Source organism: Lynx rufus, unplaced genomic scaffold (assembly GCF_022079265.1).
Source record: "Lynx rufus isolate CCGP_SWC_20201006 ecotype Redwood Valley unplaced genomic scaffold, mLynRuf1.p SCAF_30, whole genome shotgun sequence".
Classification (NCBI taxonomy): domain Eukaryota; kingdom Metazoa; phylum Chordata; class Mammalia; order Carnivora; family Felidae; genus Lynx; species Lynx rufus.
Window position 1 is genome coordinate 1,325,970 of NW_025814846.1, and position 17,012 is coordinate 1,342,981.

General features: G+C 47.4%; 1 protein-coding gene across 1 annotated transcript; it reads right to left on the reverse strand.

The window, feature by feature from the left end:
- Positions 1-15,012: 15,012 nt before the first annotated feature.
- Positions 15,013-15,864, reverse strand: GJB1 (gap junction protein beta 1). Its single transcript, XM_047092609.1, has one exon. The coding sequence runs from the start codon at positions 15,862-15,864 to the stop codon at positions 15,013-15,015; it is 852 nt and encodes a 283-aa protein (XP_046948565.1).
- Between the last annotated feature and the right edge of the window lie 1,148 nt (positions 15,865-17,012).

Here is a 17,012-nt window from a genome sequence, read left to right on the forward strand (position 1 = left end):
TCCTTTGCCTTCTCTGGGGGAGGGAGAGCAGTATCAGGAGAGGTGGGGGCCTTAGTGGACCAGTGCTAGACCACTTCAAACTCTCAAGGGGGTAAAGAAGTGAGATGTCCCACCTCAGTTTCAAGAATCATTTTTACCTGCCTCGCTGAATGAATCCACTAGGAAATATGGTCTTTTTATTTTTCTTTCATTTTTTGAAAATTTACTTATTTTGAGAGAGAGAGAGAGAGAGACAGCGCAAGTGGGGGAGGGGCAGAGAGAGAGGAGAGAGAATCTCAAGTAGGCGCAGAGCCCGATGCGGGGCTTAGAGTCACAAACCATGAGATCATGACCTGAGCTGTAACCAAGAGTTGGACGCCCAACCAACTGAGCCACCCAGGTGCCCCACGGTCCTTTTTAATAACAAGTTTCCAAATACTTAGAGGGGGAAAAATCAATTTCACAGCCATCTGTTGAGGACCTACTATGTGAAGGGCCTAAGATTCCATGCTTCAGAGAAGACAAAGATTCATGAGACCAGGGTCCTATCCCCAGCAGGCTCCCAGACTACAGGGGAGACAGACCACTGCACAGTTAGTTGTCAGACAGGCAGAATGAAATATCTAGTGCTGTGGGAGAACAGGGAGATAATTCATTTCAAGTTTACAGGGATGTATGTGCAACTGAGTGAGCTCGCTGGGGGCGATGGCATATAACCGGGGCCTCGGAATAAGTGGGAGGGGTTGGGGGGACCAGTACAACCAAAGCCATAGGTAAGCCAAGTGTGAGGCTGAAGTTTTCCAGCCAGGCAATCTGCAGCTTTAGGGAGGAGATCCTCACAACAGTATAAAGGATGGGGGGGGGGCAGGTAAGAAGTGTGGCTGATAGATTCTGTGGGCCTTGATGGGGGCTGCAGGGATAAAGAAGGAAAAGGGAAGATGGATTCAGATATTTCAAAGGTCAAGGCTATAGGATCTGGAGGAGAGGGAAGCGCTGAGCATGAATCCCAGGTTTCTAGCCTTGATAACTGGGAGGGAGAGTGAGATGCCTTTCACCAAGTTGGGAAACAAGAGCAGGTTGTTCTGTTTTATTTTTGTTGATGTTTTTTGCCAGGGAGTAGGGGTAACAGGGGGTTGGTAACAAGTTGAGGTTTGGGTCATGTTGGGTTTCTATTGAAACACTCAAGTGGTGGGCTGTGCAACATAGCAAAAAGAACACCCAAACTGAAGTTTCTAATCCTAGCTGTGCCACTGAGAGTTGGGCAAGCCTACCTTTTTGAGCCTCACCTTAAAAATGCGTTCATGAGGCACCTGGGTGGCTCAGTCTGTTAAGCCTCCAACTTCGGCTCAGGTCATGATCTCATGGCTCGTGGGTTTGAGTACCGCGTCGGGCTCCCTGCTGACAGCTCAGAGCCTGGAGCCTGCTTCGGATTCTGTCTCCCTCTCTCTCTCTGCCTCCCACTCTCAAAAATAAATAAACATTAAAAAAATGCATTCATATTCTGCCCTGACTTTCTCACAGAACTGCTGCAAAGGCCAGGTGACAAAATGGATATGAAAGAGCAGAATCGATGCTAGATGTTACCGTATATACTAGGCAGTTGGGAATGTGGGTCTGAGGCTTGGAAAAGAGATGAGGTGTTTATTCTTTTTTAGGCTTTATTGAGGTACACTTGACATATAACATAGTATAGGTTTAAGGTGTAGAGCTGTGCCGATTTGATACGCTTATACATTGCAAATGATTACCACCATAGTGTTACCTAACACCTCCATCCCGTGGCAAAGTACCATCTCTTTTTGGGGGGGTGAGAACGTTTAAGATCTACTCTCTTAGCAACCTTCAAGTATATAATATTGTTAACCATAGTAACCATGCTGTACATTAGATCCCCAGAACTTGGGGTGCCTGGGTGACTCAGCCAGTTGGGCCTCTGACTTTGGCCCAGGTAATGATCTCATGGTTCATGAGTTCAAGCCCTGCAATGGGGCTCTCTGCTATCAGCACAGAGCCCGCTTTGGATCCTCTGTCTCCCTCTCTCTACCCCTCCCCTGCTCTCTGTCTCTCAAAAGTAAACATTAAAAATATTTTTAAAAAATCCCCAGAATTTATTCATCCTATAATTGGAAATTTAGAGCCTTTGACCAATGTCTCCTCATCTCCCCCGCCTCCAAGCCCCTGGAAACCACCATTTTACTCTCTGTTCCTAGGAGTTCAGCTTTTTTAGATTCCACATATAAGTGAGATCATACAGTATTTGTCTTTCTCTCTGACTTATTTTACTTAGCATAATGCATGAGATGTCAATTTAAAAGTCACCTGCCAAGAACTAGCTAACTGAAGCTCTGGGATTGGACAGGGTCGCTAAAGGAGAAACTGAATAAGAAGAGAACCAAAAGAAAAAAAAAAAGGTACCTTGGGGAGTATCTCCAGTTAACCAGCGAAAGGAACAGAGAGGGAGGGACCAGAGAAATAGGAGGAGCCCAAATCTGCCAGATGCCACCTGATGAAAAGTTGTCCTCATCCCCAGGCTGAGATGAGGTCCATTAAATTTCCCTTCTCCTCCCAACCGCAACACGGCCTAAAACCTTCTGGCTCTCTTCCTTCCTTTCCCTACTGGAACAGAGCAGAGTCTGATGTCATTAGTTCAACTAGATTTCTATCGTGTGCCTAGCCTTGTGCTAGTCATTAGGGATACAGAGCTGAGTAAAAACTTGGAGTCTGCTCTTGCGAAGCCCCTAGTCTAACAGGGAAGACCGGGGCTTGGACTAGGGTGAGGCAATCAAGTGCAAAATATAAGAAGGCCCTCACTGTCAGGGTCATACTAGTACAGGGAAGGTATTTGCACAAACCCGAGAGTGACTGCCTCCTTAAACTTTGCCTTTTAGGTGCCTCAATTGGCTTACTCTAGTCATGACCCTGGAGAAGACTCACGTGTCAATAAAATAACCAAGGTGGAATGTAATGGTTACTTATTCTCTCCCAAGAAATAGAGAGAGCCCACTGAGGTGACCTGGGAGCTCACTTCCCATGAAGAGTGAGCATAGTTTTTTAGGCAGAGTAGATGTGTAGGGATCAGTGTGCACCAAAGGCACGGAGGTATGAGAGAACACACAGTGTCTTTAGGGAGGGGTGGTTGGGCTGCAGAAGAGGTAGAGAGGGCACAGTAAAAAGGGTGAGTAGTGGTGGGAGGTGTTGCTGGGAAAATGGGGATCAGGGTGTGAAAGGCATTGAATGCCATGCCATGCCCTGCTAAGGTAACCAACCATCTTAATTTGCCAGGGAATCCCCAGTTTGTTTGCTTTTTTTTCCTAATTTTTTAAAAGTAATCTCAGGGCGCCTGGGTGGCTCAGTCAGTTAAGCGGCCGACTTCGGCTCAGGTCATGATCTCACGGTTCGTGAGTTCGATCCCTGCGTCGGGCTCTGTGCTGACAGCTCAGAGCCTGGAGCCTCTTTCAGATTCTGTGTCTCCCTCTCTCTCTCTGACCCTCCCCCATTCATGCTCTGTCTCTCTCTGTCTCAAAAGTAAATAAACGTTAAAAAAAAATAAAAAATAAAATAAAATAAAAATAAAAAAATAAAAGTAATCTCTAAGCCCAACATGGGCTTGAACTCATGACCCTGAGATCAAGAGTCGTATGCTCTACTGACTGAGCCAGCCAGGGGCCCCAGGACATTCCCAGTCTTGGCAATGAAAAGCCAGCATCCTGGGAAACCCTCTGGTGCTGGCAAAGCAGACCAGTCATTTCTCCTCCAAGTCGTGGAAAGCCATTAAGATATTTTCACAAAGAATCAGCAAGATTCAAGCTTTAAGGGGACTCCAGCGTCTCGGCATGACGTGGAGGAGGACTGGGTACTGAGGAAACCTGGGAAGCCAGTTGCAGGGAGGCAGTGGTACAGAAGTCGTTATGTGCTTCACCTTTGACATCTGGCAGATGTGAGTTCCAGTTCCTTGGCTCAGCCCCTTATTTCCTAGCTGTGGGGCCTGGGCAAGTTACTTAACCTATGTAGGCCTCAGTTTCCTCTCTGTAAAATGGAGACAATAATGGTATTTAGGGGCACCTGGGTGGCTCAGCCAATTGAGTGTCCAGCTCTTGATTTCAGCTCAGGTCATGGTCTCAGGGTCATGGGATGGAGCCCCACATTGGGATCCACACTGGGCATGGAGCCTGCTTAAGATTCTCTCTCTAGGCAGGGTGCCCGGGTGGCTCAGTCAGTTAAGTGCCTGACTTTGGCTCAGGTCATGATCTCACGCTTTGTGAGTTCAAACCCCAAGTCGGGCTGTCCGTTCTCAGCAGAGAGCCCACTTCAGATCCACTGTCCCCCTCCCTATGCCCCTCTGCCCTGCCCTTTGTCACTCAAAAAAAAATAATAATAATAATGGTATTTACCTCAACAAGTGATGAGGATTAAAGGAGACACTTAAAAAAATTTTTTTTAATGTTTATTTTTGAGAGACAGAGTGTGAATGGGTCAAAAGGCAGAGAGAGAGGGAGACACAGAAGCCAAGGCAGGCTCCAGGCTCTGGGCTGTTAGCACACAGCCCAACATGGGGCTTGAACCCATGAACCGTGAGATCATGACATGAGCCAAAGTCGGACGCTTAACCAACTGAGCCGCCCAGGCACCCCAAGGAGATACTGTTTACCACAGTGCCCAGCACACACTAAGCACTTAATAAAAGTTAGCTTTTATTGTCCAAATGATCAGTTAGGAGATAATTGCAAGGCCTGAAGGAAGGCAAGAGCACAATGGGAGTGCTGAGGAGGAGAGGGGCTTGGGAAAGTTTTGGGAAACACAATCACCGAGACCTTGTTTGTTGGCTAGCTGATTATATTTTAGCATGAATGATTTTTAGTTGGCATGAATTCTCTAGGGAATCTGCATTTTCAGACTAACTTTGGAATGAAGGGCTTTGTCTCTTGAAGGGAAGCTGGAGGAGAAACAGAAAGGGGCAAGGGGAGACTGGTGAAAAACAAAGTGTGACTTTGAGATCCCTAAGGTTAAGGCAGAGAAACAGTGGAAGTTTGAAAAGTTTATCTTGATTTAGGGGTTGGGCAGGTAGGGCTTTTTTGCTTTCATTTTGTTTTAAATTTATTTTATTTTATTTTAAAATATTTATTTATTTATTTATTTATTTATTTATTTATTTATTGAAGAGCACAGCAGGGGAGGGGCAGAGAGAGGGGGGGACAGAGGATCTGAAGTGGTTTCTGCACTGACAGGCTGACAGCAGTGAGTTAGCCTGACGTGGGGCTCGAACTCACAAACCGAGAGATCATGACCTGAGCCAAAGTCGGATGCTCAAACAACTGAGACACCCAAGTGCCCCTTAAATTTATTTTAGTGACAGACAGTACGAGCTAGGGAGAGGGGCAGAGAGAGAGGGAGAGAATCTTAAGCAGGCTGCATGTTTAGCTCATAGCCCAATGTGGGGCTCAATCTCATGACCCTGGGATCATGACCTGAGCCAAAATCAATAATCGGATGCTCAAATAACTGAGCCACCCAGGCTCCCCTTGTTTTGTTTTTGTTTTGTTTTGTTTTGTTTTTTAAGTAATTCCCTATGCTCGATGTGGGCTGCAAACTCACGACCCTGAGATCAAGAGTCACATGCTCTACTGACTGAACCAACCAGGCGCTCCTTTTAAATTTTTTATTTTATTTTTTTAGGCAGTGGTTGTGAATAACTGTTTCTCCCCATCTTCCCTGCACTCTTCAAATTACCTTGCTTCCTGGGGAGAGAATTTCTGAATCCTGTTCCAGGCAGAGATCCCTGGAGAAGCCTTCTCCCTCCAGACTGCCCTTCTCTGTCTGAGCACAGGACAGCCTCCTCCTCAACTTTTACCATTTCTCTCTCAACCTTAGGGATTCCCAAACGCACATTGTTTTCAAGCAGGCTACCATTTAGGGGTATTTTTATATCATACTGAGGCCCTCCCACCCACCCCTGTATCCTGAAACTTTTCCTAAGGCAGTATAGAGGGTTACATTGGTATAGAGGAGACAGCTAGATTTTGGATTAGGATAGGTCTAAGTTTTAATTCTAGTTCTGCAGTTTTAGGTTGTGCAAACTTTATTTTTTAAGTTTATTTGTGTATTTTGAGAGAGAGAGAGAAAGAGAAAGAGAGCATGGGGAAGAGGCAGAGAGATGGAGACAGAATCCCAAGCAGGCTCTGCACTGCTAGGGCAGAGCCCATCTCAGGGTTCAATCTCATGAACCATGAGATCGTGACCTGAGCCAAAGTCTGACGCTCAACCGATCAAGCCACTCAGGTGCGCCCCTTTCTTTTCTTTCTTCTTTTTTTTAATAGACTCCCTTCCCAACGTGGGCTTTGAACCCACAACCCTGAGATCAAGAGTCACATGCTCTACCAACAGAGCTAGCCAGGTGCCCCTACTTACATTATTTCTAGGTCTGGTAATAAAGCTTAAAGTTTCAGACTATGATCGAGGATTGAGACACATCCTTTTCATTAAGTGACATTAAGAATTAAGACACTCCCAGGGCACCTGGCTGGCTCAGTTGGTTAAACATCCGGCTCTTGATTTCAGCTCAGGTCTTGATCTCAGGGTCCTGAGTTTAGGCCCCACATTGGGTTCCACGTTGGGCGTGGAGCCTACTTAAATATATATATATATATATATATTTATGTATATATATATATATATATATATGTATGTATATATATATGTATGTATATATATATATGTACATATACGTACAGTCCCCTCACAGCCATTCTCCCACATATCTGTAAATATGATCATACATACTGACATATATGTAAATATGGTCATATGTACTATGACATATGTATGCAAACATACAGACTTGCTTACTTACAAATACTCACATGGCAATTGCCAGTCAAGAAAGCATGTTATTGTTTTCTCTGGGTATATACCCCAGTAGCGGAATTACTGTATCATAGGGTAGTTCTATTTTTTTCTTTTTTTTTAACACTTTTTTTAAATGTTTGTTTATTTTTGACAGAGATAGACAGACAGAGCATGAGTTGGGGAGGGGCAGAGAGAGAGGGAGACACAGAATCTGAAGCAGGCTCCAGGCTCTGAGCTGTCCGCACAGAGCTCCATGCGGGGCTCGAACTCACAGACAGCAAGATCATGACCTGAGCTGAAGTCAAACGCTCAACAGACTGAGCCACCCAGGCACCCCAGGGTAGTTCTATTTTTATTTTCTAAGGAACCACCGTAGTGTTTTCCACAGTGGCTGCACCAATTTGTATCCCCACCAACAGTGCACGAGGGTTCCTTTTTCTCTACATCCTCACCCAAGACACATTATTTCTTGTGTTTTTTATTTTAGCCATTCTGACAGGTGTAAGGTGATATCTCACTGTGGTTTTGATTTGTATTTCCCTGATGATGAGCAATGTTGAGCATATTTTCATGTGTCTGTTGACCATCTGGACATCTTCTTTGGAAAAATGTCTATTCAGGTCCTTTGCCTATTTTTACTCAGAACGTTTGGGGGTTTCCTGGTGTTGAGTTTTATAAGTTCTTTATATATTTTGGATATTAACCCCTTATTGGATATATCATTTCCAAAAATATATGCACTCCTATGTTCATTGCAGCATTATTTGTAATAGTCAAGACACGGAAGCAGCCCAAATGTTCACCCACAGATGAATGGATAAAGAAGATGTGTTTAACACACACACTGGAATATTACTCAGCCACAAAAAAGAATGGGATCTTGCCAGTTGCAATAGCATGGACAGACCTAGAAGGTATAATGCTAAGCGAAATAAGTCAGTCAGAGAAAGACGAATACCATGTGATTTCACTCATATGTGGAATTTAAGGAACAAAATGGATGAAAAATAAAAAAAAGAGACAGAAAAACAGACTCTTAAATACAGAGCACAAACTAGTGGGTACCAGAAGGGAGGTAGAGGGGGAGAAATAGATAAAGGGGATTAACAATACATTTATCTTTATGAGAATTGAAAAATGTGTATAGAATTATTGAATCACTATATTGTATACCTGAAACTAATATAACACGATGTTAATTATGCTTCAAAAAATACACACACACACACACACACACACACAACCCCAGGGGAAAAAAATAAAGTTTAATGTAAAAGTCAAAAAAAGAAAGAAAGAAAGAAGCAAGCAAGCAAGCAAGCATGTTACTTTGGTGAAACAGAATTTAGCTCAATATCTGAGAGAGTCAGTGAATACAGTTGACCCTTGAACAACACCAGTTTGAACTGCATACACAGGTTCACTTCTATGTGGATTTTTTCCCCTATAAACACAGCACAGTACTGTAATGTATTTTCTCTTCCTTATGTTTTTCTTAATAGTATTCTCTTTTCTGGGGCACCTGGGTGGCTCAGTCGGTTGGACAGCCGACTTCAGTGCAAGTCATGATCTCACAGCTTGTGAGTTTGAGCCCCGCATCAGGCTCTGTGCTGACAGCTCAGAGCCTGAAGCCTGCTTCAGATTCTATATCTCTCTCTCTGTCTTGTCCTTCCCTGCTCACACACACTCTCTCTCTCTCTCTTAAAAATACATAACATTAAAATAATAACATTCTCTTTTTTTTAGCTGACTTTATTAAAAGAATACAGTACATGATACATATCACATCTAAAATATGTGTTATTCAATTATGTTATTGGTGAGGCCTCCAGTTAACAGTAGGCTCTTGGTAGTGAACTTTTTGGGAAGTCAAAAGTTATACATGGATTTTCAACAGTGCAGGGGGTCAGTGCCCCCACCCCCACATTGTTCGAGGGTCAATAGTAGTTGAAGGATGGCACAGGTAGTGAGAGAAAATAATGATAGCACATACTTGTATAGGGCTTACTACCGACTAGGCACTGTTCTAAGTGCTTTATGTATAATCATTACATCTAATCCCCACTACGACCCTGAGATACAGGTGCAATTATTATCACTGTTTTACTGATGAGGAAACTGAGATCCAGAGAGGCCAAGCAACTTGGCTAAAGTCACACAGCTAAGGAAGTGGAGCACACTCTTAATCACTATGCTATACTGACTTTCCAGAGGGGTTTCAGTTGAAATGGCAAACCATCCTGACATGCCTGGCTGACTCAGTCAGAGGAACATGTGACTCTTCATCTTGGGGTCATGAGTTCAAGCCCCACATTGGGTGTAGAGATTACTTAAATAAATAAACTTAAAGAGAAAGAAATGGAGAACCATCCTGTGTAAATTACCCCTTTCTCTGTGAGGTCCACTATCAGACCACTCTGCTCTTTTTTTTTTTTTTAATTACACTCTTTTTAAAAAAGTTTATTTATTTTTAGAGAGAGAGAGAGAGAGAGAGAGAGAGTGAGAGAGAGAGAGAATGAGTGGGGGAGGGTCAGAAAGAGAGGGAAAGAGAGAAAATCCCACGCAGGCTCTGTGCTGTCAGCACGGAGTCCAACTTGGGGCTCGATTTCACAAACTTTGAGATCATGACCTGAGTCAAAATCAAGAGTTGGATGCTTAAATGACCGAGCCACTCAGGCACCCTCAGGTCACTCTGCTCTTTCTTCCATAGTTCATCATCACCCTTAAGGCATCTATTTGTGCCAAGATCTGCCCTGACGTGGATCTCCTCAAGATCTTCACAGTCTGTCTATGGCAGCAGTGAATTGCCTGTAAGTCTAGTAGGGGCTAACTTTAAGACTCCTACACGTGATAGTTCAGAGCCTAGGGTCCTGCACACTTTTAGCTATGGCATATGAGACCCCTCACAGACTGGCCCAAACCTACTTTGCCAGTTCCACTTCCTACTATGACCTACAACCCCATCCCACACATTCTCTGCTCTAGTCACACTGAACACACCCTACTCTTTCAAGACTCTGAACCTTTGCCCCCGCCTATATCCACTTCCCCACTGCCCTTAATTCAACAGGCTAAGCACCTACTATGTGTTAAGGCTAGGCATGCAATTTCCACACAATTTGATAAGCACTACAATGTACTGCAGTTCAGAATGAGGGGAGGACTCATTCTCTCGGAGGGACTTGGCAGGGGACGGGGAGGGAAGAGAGGTGAATCGTTCACACAGGAAATGACATTTGAACTGAGTCTTGATGATTAGGAGTCTGCCAGTCAAGGAAGGGGAAGGAAATCTAAGTCCTATGATATTCTGCATCCAAAGTGTCTCTCACGTGTGTCTCCTCTTATTCCTTCTGCCACCGTCCTGATCCTACAGGCACCATGTGGGCTGTTGCAATAGCCCCGCAACTGGCCATTCTGCCTCTCACCCTTCCCATCCCCAGTCCGCTCTCCATGTGGCTGCCAGAGCCAGCTCCCAAACCACAAATCTGAAGGTGGCATTCCTCTACTCAAAGCCCTTAGTGGGGGGTGCCTGGGTGGCTCAGTTGGTGAAGTGTTCAACTTCAGCTCAGGTCACCATCTCGCGGTTTGTGCGTTCAAGCCCCTTGTCAGGTTCTGTGCTGACAGTGGGGACCCCTGCTTGGGACACACACTCTCTCTCTCTCTGTCCCTCCCACCTCTCTCTCTCTCTCTCAAAAAAAATATTTTTTTAAAAAACAAGAAAGAGTTAAAAAAAAAACCTTTAGTGGTTTCCATCACTGGTGGGACAGTCTTAACCTCTTATAGTGACACACAAGGTCCATCATAAGCTGGTCATACTGTCTCTTTCCCATCTCCCCTTTAGCCAATCCTCACTTCTCCAACTCTCCACAGTAGACTATTTGTCTGACTCGAGACAACATCACACCCATACCCTTTCAGTGTTGCTTTTTAAAAAATGTTTATTTGTTTTTGAGAGAGAGAGAGAGGGAGGGAGAGAGAGAGAGAGAGAGAGAGAGACAGAGCGTGAGCAGGGGAGGGGCAGAGAGAGAGACACACACACACAGAATCCAAAGCAGGGTCCTCTGAGCTGTCAGCACAGAGCGCGATGTGGGGCTTGAACCCACGAACTGTAAGATAATGACCTGAGTCTAAGTCAGATGCTTAACCGACTGAGCCACCCAGCCACCCCCCCTTTCAGTGTTTTTTGCCCACCTTTTCCCCCCTCCCTAGAATAACACAATCCTTTCCCCACCTGATGGGTTCAGCCTTGCCTAATCCAAGAATCCAATGGAGCCCAGCTTGGTGGACCTTTATGGCCCCTTCTGTACCATAGGTCATGTCTGCGTTTGCATATTGTAGAACCAGTAAATGGAACAAGCGTTCTCCTCTAGCTACCACTGTGTGCACCCAGGCTATCTGATTGGGTATCTGAATCAGTTCGTGGTTGCCATGCCAATTCTCTGTGGATACTGCAGCCTGCTTTGAAATCCCAACCCAGCTGGCTGGGGCCTTGACTATTCTCCTAGTGCAGCCGGCCACTCCCCTCATGCAAGAGCTGACTCTTGTCCTTGCCCCCAACTCCTAGGACCTCCACACACGGATGCCTCTAAAAGACCATAAATGTCCCTAAAAGCACCAGTACCGTGAGAAAGAGTGGGTAAGAAACTCCTGTAACTTGGCTTTTTCTGTTCCCAGATTAGATCCCTTGACTTTGCAACATGTCTTGGACTCTGCTGTTTGGACTGCTGTCCACTCTGTGGGGGAGCCAACCCTGTTATCGCCAAGTTCTTCCCACTAGCCCTGGTCCAGCTGAAGCACCCTCACTCCCTCCTGGCTCACTGCAAGTTCTAGCATGCCTTCAGGCTGTGGTCTCTGAGCTTCTGACATATTATCTTCCCTCCCTTTACAGTTTATGACCAGCTTCTGAACACATCTTATTTGATTCTCACCAAAGCTCTGTGAAAGAAGAGATAGAGAAGTTATTATCAACCCTATATCGCAGATGAGGAAACAGAGATTCAGAGAGGGTAGGCCTAATGTGTCCAAGGGGATAGAGCTAATAAATGGCAAACCAGGTCTCTCTCTCTTTTAAATTTTTTTTTGTTATTTATTTTTGAGAGAGAGACAGAGACAGAGACAGAGCGTGAGTGGGAGGGCAGAGAGAGAGGGAGACACAGAATCCAAAGCAGGCTCCAGGCTCTGAGCTGTCAGCACAGAGCCTGATGTGGGGCTCAAACCCAGGAACCATGAGATCGTGACCTGAGCTGAAGTCGGACGCTTAACGAACTGAGCCACCCAGGTGCCCCCAAATCAGGTCTCTTCATTGCAAAGCCCTCTTCACTACTGCGGTCACTTAGTACTTTGTGTGGCAGGTACTACGCCCACTTGCCTCCTGTTTCTCCCTTACAGACACTCTGGGAACAAGCCTCAAATAAAAAGTCAATCCTGGGTTAGCCCTACCTACCCTCTCCCCTCCCTGAAACACTGTGTATTCCAGCTTCCCTCAGGGTCCTTTGGCCCTGCTCCCATCTGGTTCACAGGACACAAGGCTAAGTGTCCTCCCTTGGGCTGTAGAGCCTGCTCATAGCTTTGTTGTCCCACCACTGCCCCCTGGAGAGGAAAGCCTCGATCTGGAGTTGGAGCCTCTTTCCAAGGGAGATTTGTAGAACCTCCTGAAGAGAAACTAGATATCTGAGGTGATGATGGATGTAGTGTTTCTTCATGTGTGTAGGGCAGGAGGTTCCTTTGTGGAACCAGGAGGAAATTTTTAAAAAGGATATCTTTTTCTTTTTTTAAAGCTTATTTATTTTTGAGAGAGAGAGAGAGAGAGAGCAGGAGAAAGGGGCAGAGAGAGAGGAAGAGAGAGAATCCCAGGCAGGCTCTGTACCATCAGCACGGAGCCCAGTGTGGGGCTTGAACCCATGAACCTCAAGAGTCGGACACTTAACCAACTGAGCCACCCAGGTGCCCCATGGGAATCTTTTTCTTGATGGCCTTTCGGATAGAGAAGAAATGCTCTGTGTTTGTTGTGCTCTGTTCTGGGGGTGGGGGCGGGGAACAGGGGGTGGATTTTGATAAGAAAAGGAATCTCTCCCACCTTGGGGGACCTAGGGGTGGGGGCTTGTCTTCTCACAGGATATGATGTCAGTTTCTAAAAAGAAAGGACATTTCTTGCAAGAAAGGAAATTTCTTGTTTCTAGAGAACAATTCTGATACGATTATGCCTGATTTCCTCTTCCTTCCTTTTTTTAAAATTTTCTTAAAAATTTTAAATGTTTATTTTGAGACAGAGTGAAGGCAAAGAGAGAGAGGGAGACACAGAATCCGAAGCAGGCTCCAGCCTCTGAGTTGTCAGCACATGGGGCTCAAACTCACAGACTGGGAAATCATGACCTGAGCCGAAGTCGATGCTTAACTGATTGAGCCACTCAGGTGCCCCTTCTTCCTTTCTGATGTACTTCTCACACAGAGTCAATGTACTCTGACAGGGAGGGGCAGATCATTTTTTTTTTCTGTCAAGAGGTAGGGGAGCTGAGGTGAGAAACTTGCTGAGGGGGCAACTTTTACTCTGAAAAATCAGTGGTGAGGACAGTGACTCTGACATGGGGAAAATCCTGTGAGCCTGGGGAAGCCTTTTAGGGATCCCAGAAGTCCAGAGTGCTACAGGGAGCTTAGAGATGTGCTAGGCCAACCCTTTGTTTGCTCACAAGGAAACTGAGGCTTGGGGAAAGGAATGGGTTACTCGTAAGTGACAGAACTAGAACTCGAAGCCAGCTGTGTCAAGTCCCAGGTTGGGGCTTTTCCCCTCACAGTTGATACAAGGCAGGGAGGCTACCTGCTGCTTGGGAGAGTGATGTGAGTGAGGAGACCTGGCTAGGAAATGTCTGACCTGTGTTGGAGACATCTCTGGGGTGGGAGGCATTGATTCCTGGTGTAGGGAAACAGAGGAAGAGGATAAAATTAGGGGCTATGTCTAAAGGAGAGGGGTCAAAGTCACTGTGCAATCTAACGGGTGGCTTGTGGGGCATCAGTTTGCAGTGAGTGCTGAGGTTCACGGGAGGACTGGGGTGGGGGGGGTGAATATTTCTCCTAGGAGTTGGGGGGAGGGGGATGTGTGCTCCCCTCTCCGACTTGCGAAATTTCTCTATCATTTCCTGTCTCTCTAGATGGAGTTGTCATTTTAATGTTTTTCTGATCAGAGGAAGGGGCCCAAGGAAACTTCTTGAGGTAATGTAAATGTTTTATAATATATTGTGGTCACGTTTACAAAACTGCACGCAACTCTGAAACTGCCATAAACTATACTTAGAATGGACAAGAAAAAATAAAATTAAAGGAAGGGCATAAGGGAATTTGATCCCAATGAAGCTGCTATAAAAAAAATGGTCCCCCCCAAAAGCCAAAACAACAACAACAACAGGAACAACAAGGCAAGAATGGCTTGGGGTCTTGCTATTTCTGTTGCCTGTTGCTTTCTAGATCAGCAAAAAAACAAGGCCAGCTCATCTGAGGGTGGGGGGAGGTCAGAGGTTGCAGGAGAAAGAACTTGACAAACACGCAAGCCACCTCTTCATTTACTGTAAAATCCTGTTTAATGTGTAACATTTCAGGCAGAGAGAGGCCTTGAGAACCAGAGGCAAAGGTGGCCCTGACCAACCCCCACTCCAACTTATCTGCCTGCGTCTCCCTCCCCTAATTCCTCCACCCCAGATGTGTCCTGCTTTTCCTTGTGGCCGGCAAGTGCTGTTCCTCCTTCCCTCGCGGGCACTACCCTCCCTTCTCCACCCACATGTGCACGGCACCCTCCTTCCATTCCACTTTGCCCACGTCCCTCCCCACTGATGTGACTCCAGAAATAGGGTATCTGACAACACGGGGTTAAGATTAGTTTCACAATTGGAGATGCTGTCAGAGCATCCTATCTCTTGTCCCCAGCGGCCCCAGGGAGAGGGAGAGGGAAGGGAAAAGGGGGACGGACAAGAAGAGCTGCCCACACCCCCACAACTTTGAGCACTGGCCGTGGGTGGCCTCCAGCTCCCAGCCTGTTCGGCCCCTCAGACGGAAGGCCCTGGGAGGAAAGGAGATGGCAGGGCAGGAAGATGTTGATGGAGCAGTCCCTAGCAGGTAGAGGCCTGCACGCCGGCAGGGGAGAAGGAGGGGTAGGCTCAGGGCAGGGTTGGGGGGGCGGGATGGGCGGTTGCCTGGTGCGTGGCATCAGCAGGCCGAGCAGCGGTCGCTCTTCTCAGCCAGCCCAGCCCCGGTGCCCGGGCTGCGGCGCAGTATGTCTTTCAGGGAGCCGTCCTGCTCACTCAGCAGCTTGTTGATCTCGTTCTGCTTGTACTCAGGTGACAGGCGGTGGCCGAAGCCTGAGCCCTTGCGGGAGGGTGGATTGGAGCGGCGCTGGGCTCGGCGGGCGCAGGCCCGGATGATGAGGTACACCACCTCGGCCACGTTGAGGATGATGCAGATGCCAGAGGCGGCCAGCATAAAGACAGTGAAGACGGTTTTCTCAGTGGGGCGGGACACGAAGCAGTCCACAGTGTTGGGGCAGGGGTAGGCCTCACACTTGACAAGCCGCACCATGGCGTAGCCCGGGTAGAGCAGATAAAAGACATACATGAAGGCGGCCTCGAACAGCAGCCGGAAGACCACGCTGATGACATAGGTCCACCACAGTGTCCCTGAGATGTGGACCTTGTGCCTCTTCACCTCCTCCAGGTGGAGGGGGTCCCCGTGACCCTCGAGTCGCAGCATTTTCTTTTCTATGTGCTGCTGGTGAGCCACGTGCATGGCTACGAGAAGAGCCGGGGTGGAGACCAGGATCAGCTGCAGAGACCACAGCCGCACATGGGAGATGGGGAAAAAGTGGTCGTAGCAGACGCTGTTGCAGCCGGGCTGAAGGGTGTTGCAGATGAAGGAGGACTTCTCATCACCCCACACACTCTCTGCAGCCACCACCAGCACCATGATCCTGAAGATGAAGATGACCGAGAGCCATACCCGACCAATGGCAGTCGAATGCCGGTTCACGCCACTGAGCAAGGTGTACAAACCTGTCCAGTTCATCCTGCCTCATTCACACCTGCAAAACAGGAGCCACAGAGCAAGCTGGCAGAAAGCTGGGGCAGAAAAGCTGGGCACCATCACACTGCCTGACACACACCCCCCACCCTGTCACCCCTTCCAAGAGCCAGTGACAGGAAGGGAACAAGGATGGTCATCGCTTTCCTCATCACCCCATGTCCCTTGCCAGCCTCTACTCCCCCTCCTCCTCCTCCCCTTCCTCCTCCTCCTCCTCACTTGACTTAACCTCCCTGAGCCCCATCTCCCTTCTTCGCTTTCATCCAACATTCTTTCTTATCCAGCCCCTTTCTTCGCCAGGCCCATCTTGTTCTGTCATCAGCCATCCTCTTTAGCTCCCCACCCCCTAGCTCCTTAGCTCTGGACCTGGGGCAAACCCAACAAAGCCCGTTACCTTGGGGAGCGCCTATCCCTGAGGCCACCCAGACAGGTCCCCTATGGTCTCATGTCTGTGCAGGGGGAGTGGTCCCTGGGTCCGCGCCTGCGTCCCAATTCATCGCCGCCCGGTGCTGGGGAGTCATATGCTGCTTTATACCCAGTGTCTGCACAATGGGACCTTTGTGGGGCTCTGAACAACGCCCTTTAGAATTCAGATCAAACGCCCTGACTTCCGCCCACCCTACACACAGAGCACTTGTGTCCCAGCGCCGGACACCCAGCCTGCACCCACCTGTTCTGTGCCCGCCCGGTCCATCGCCGCACCCGCCCCACAGCCCCACCAGAAGAATGGCTACGGCGGGGGGTGGGAAGAGATGGAACAAAGACAGGTGCATGTAAGAGGGGACCCAAGGGGACCAGGAGGCTCTAGGCTGAGGCCCTCCCCTGTGACTCTAGTAGAAACCGAGGGTCAGCAAGATTTGTCCTAGGTTGAGATCCCCTCCAGGGTATGGGTGAGCTCTCTTAGCTCTTGAGGGGGAAAGGGAGCTCATATTTCTCAAGCCAGGGACTGTGTTAAGCTTTCTCTCCCCCATACGTGCTCTCTTTGGACCCACTGGGCAAACCTCTAAGGACTTTCCCCCAGTCTTTCCAGATGAGGAAGCTGAAGCTCAGATGAGTTAAGTAACTTACTCAAGGTCACACAGCTAAGAAGTGTTAGAATAGAATGAAACACAACAGTATCTGAAGAGGAAGTT

Coding starts and splice junctions, on each gene's coding strand:
- GJB1 (XM_047092609.1), bottom strand. CDS start 15,864: ATGAACTGGACAGGTTTGTACACCTTGCTCAGTGGCGTGAACCGGCAT.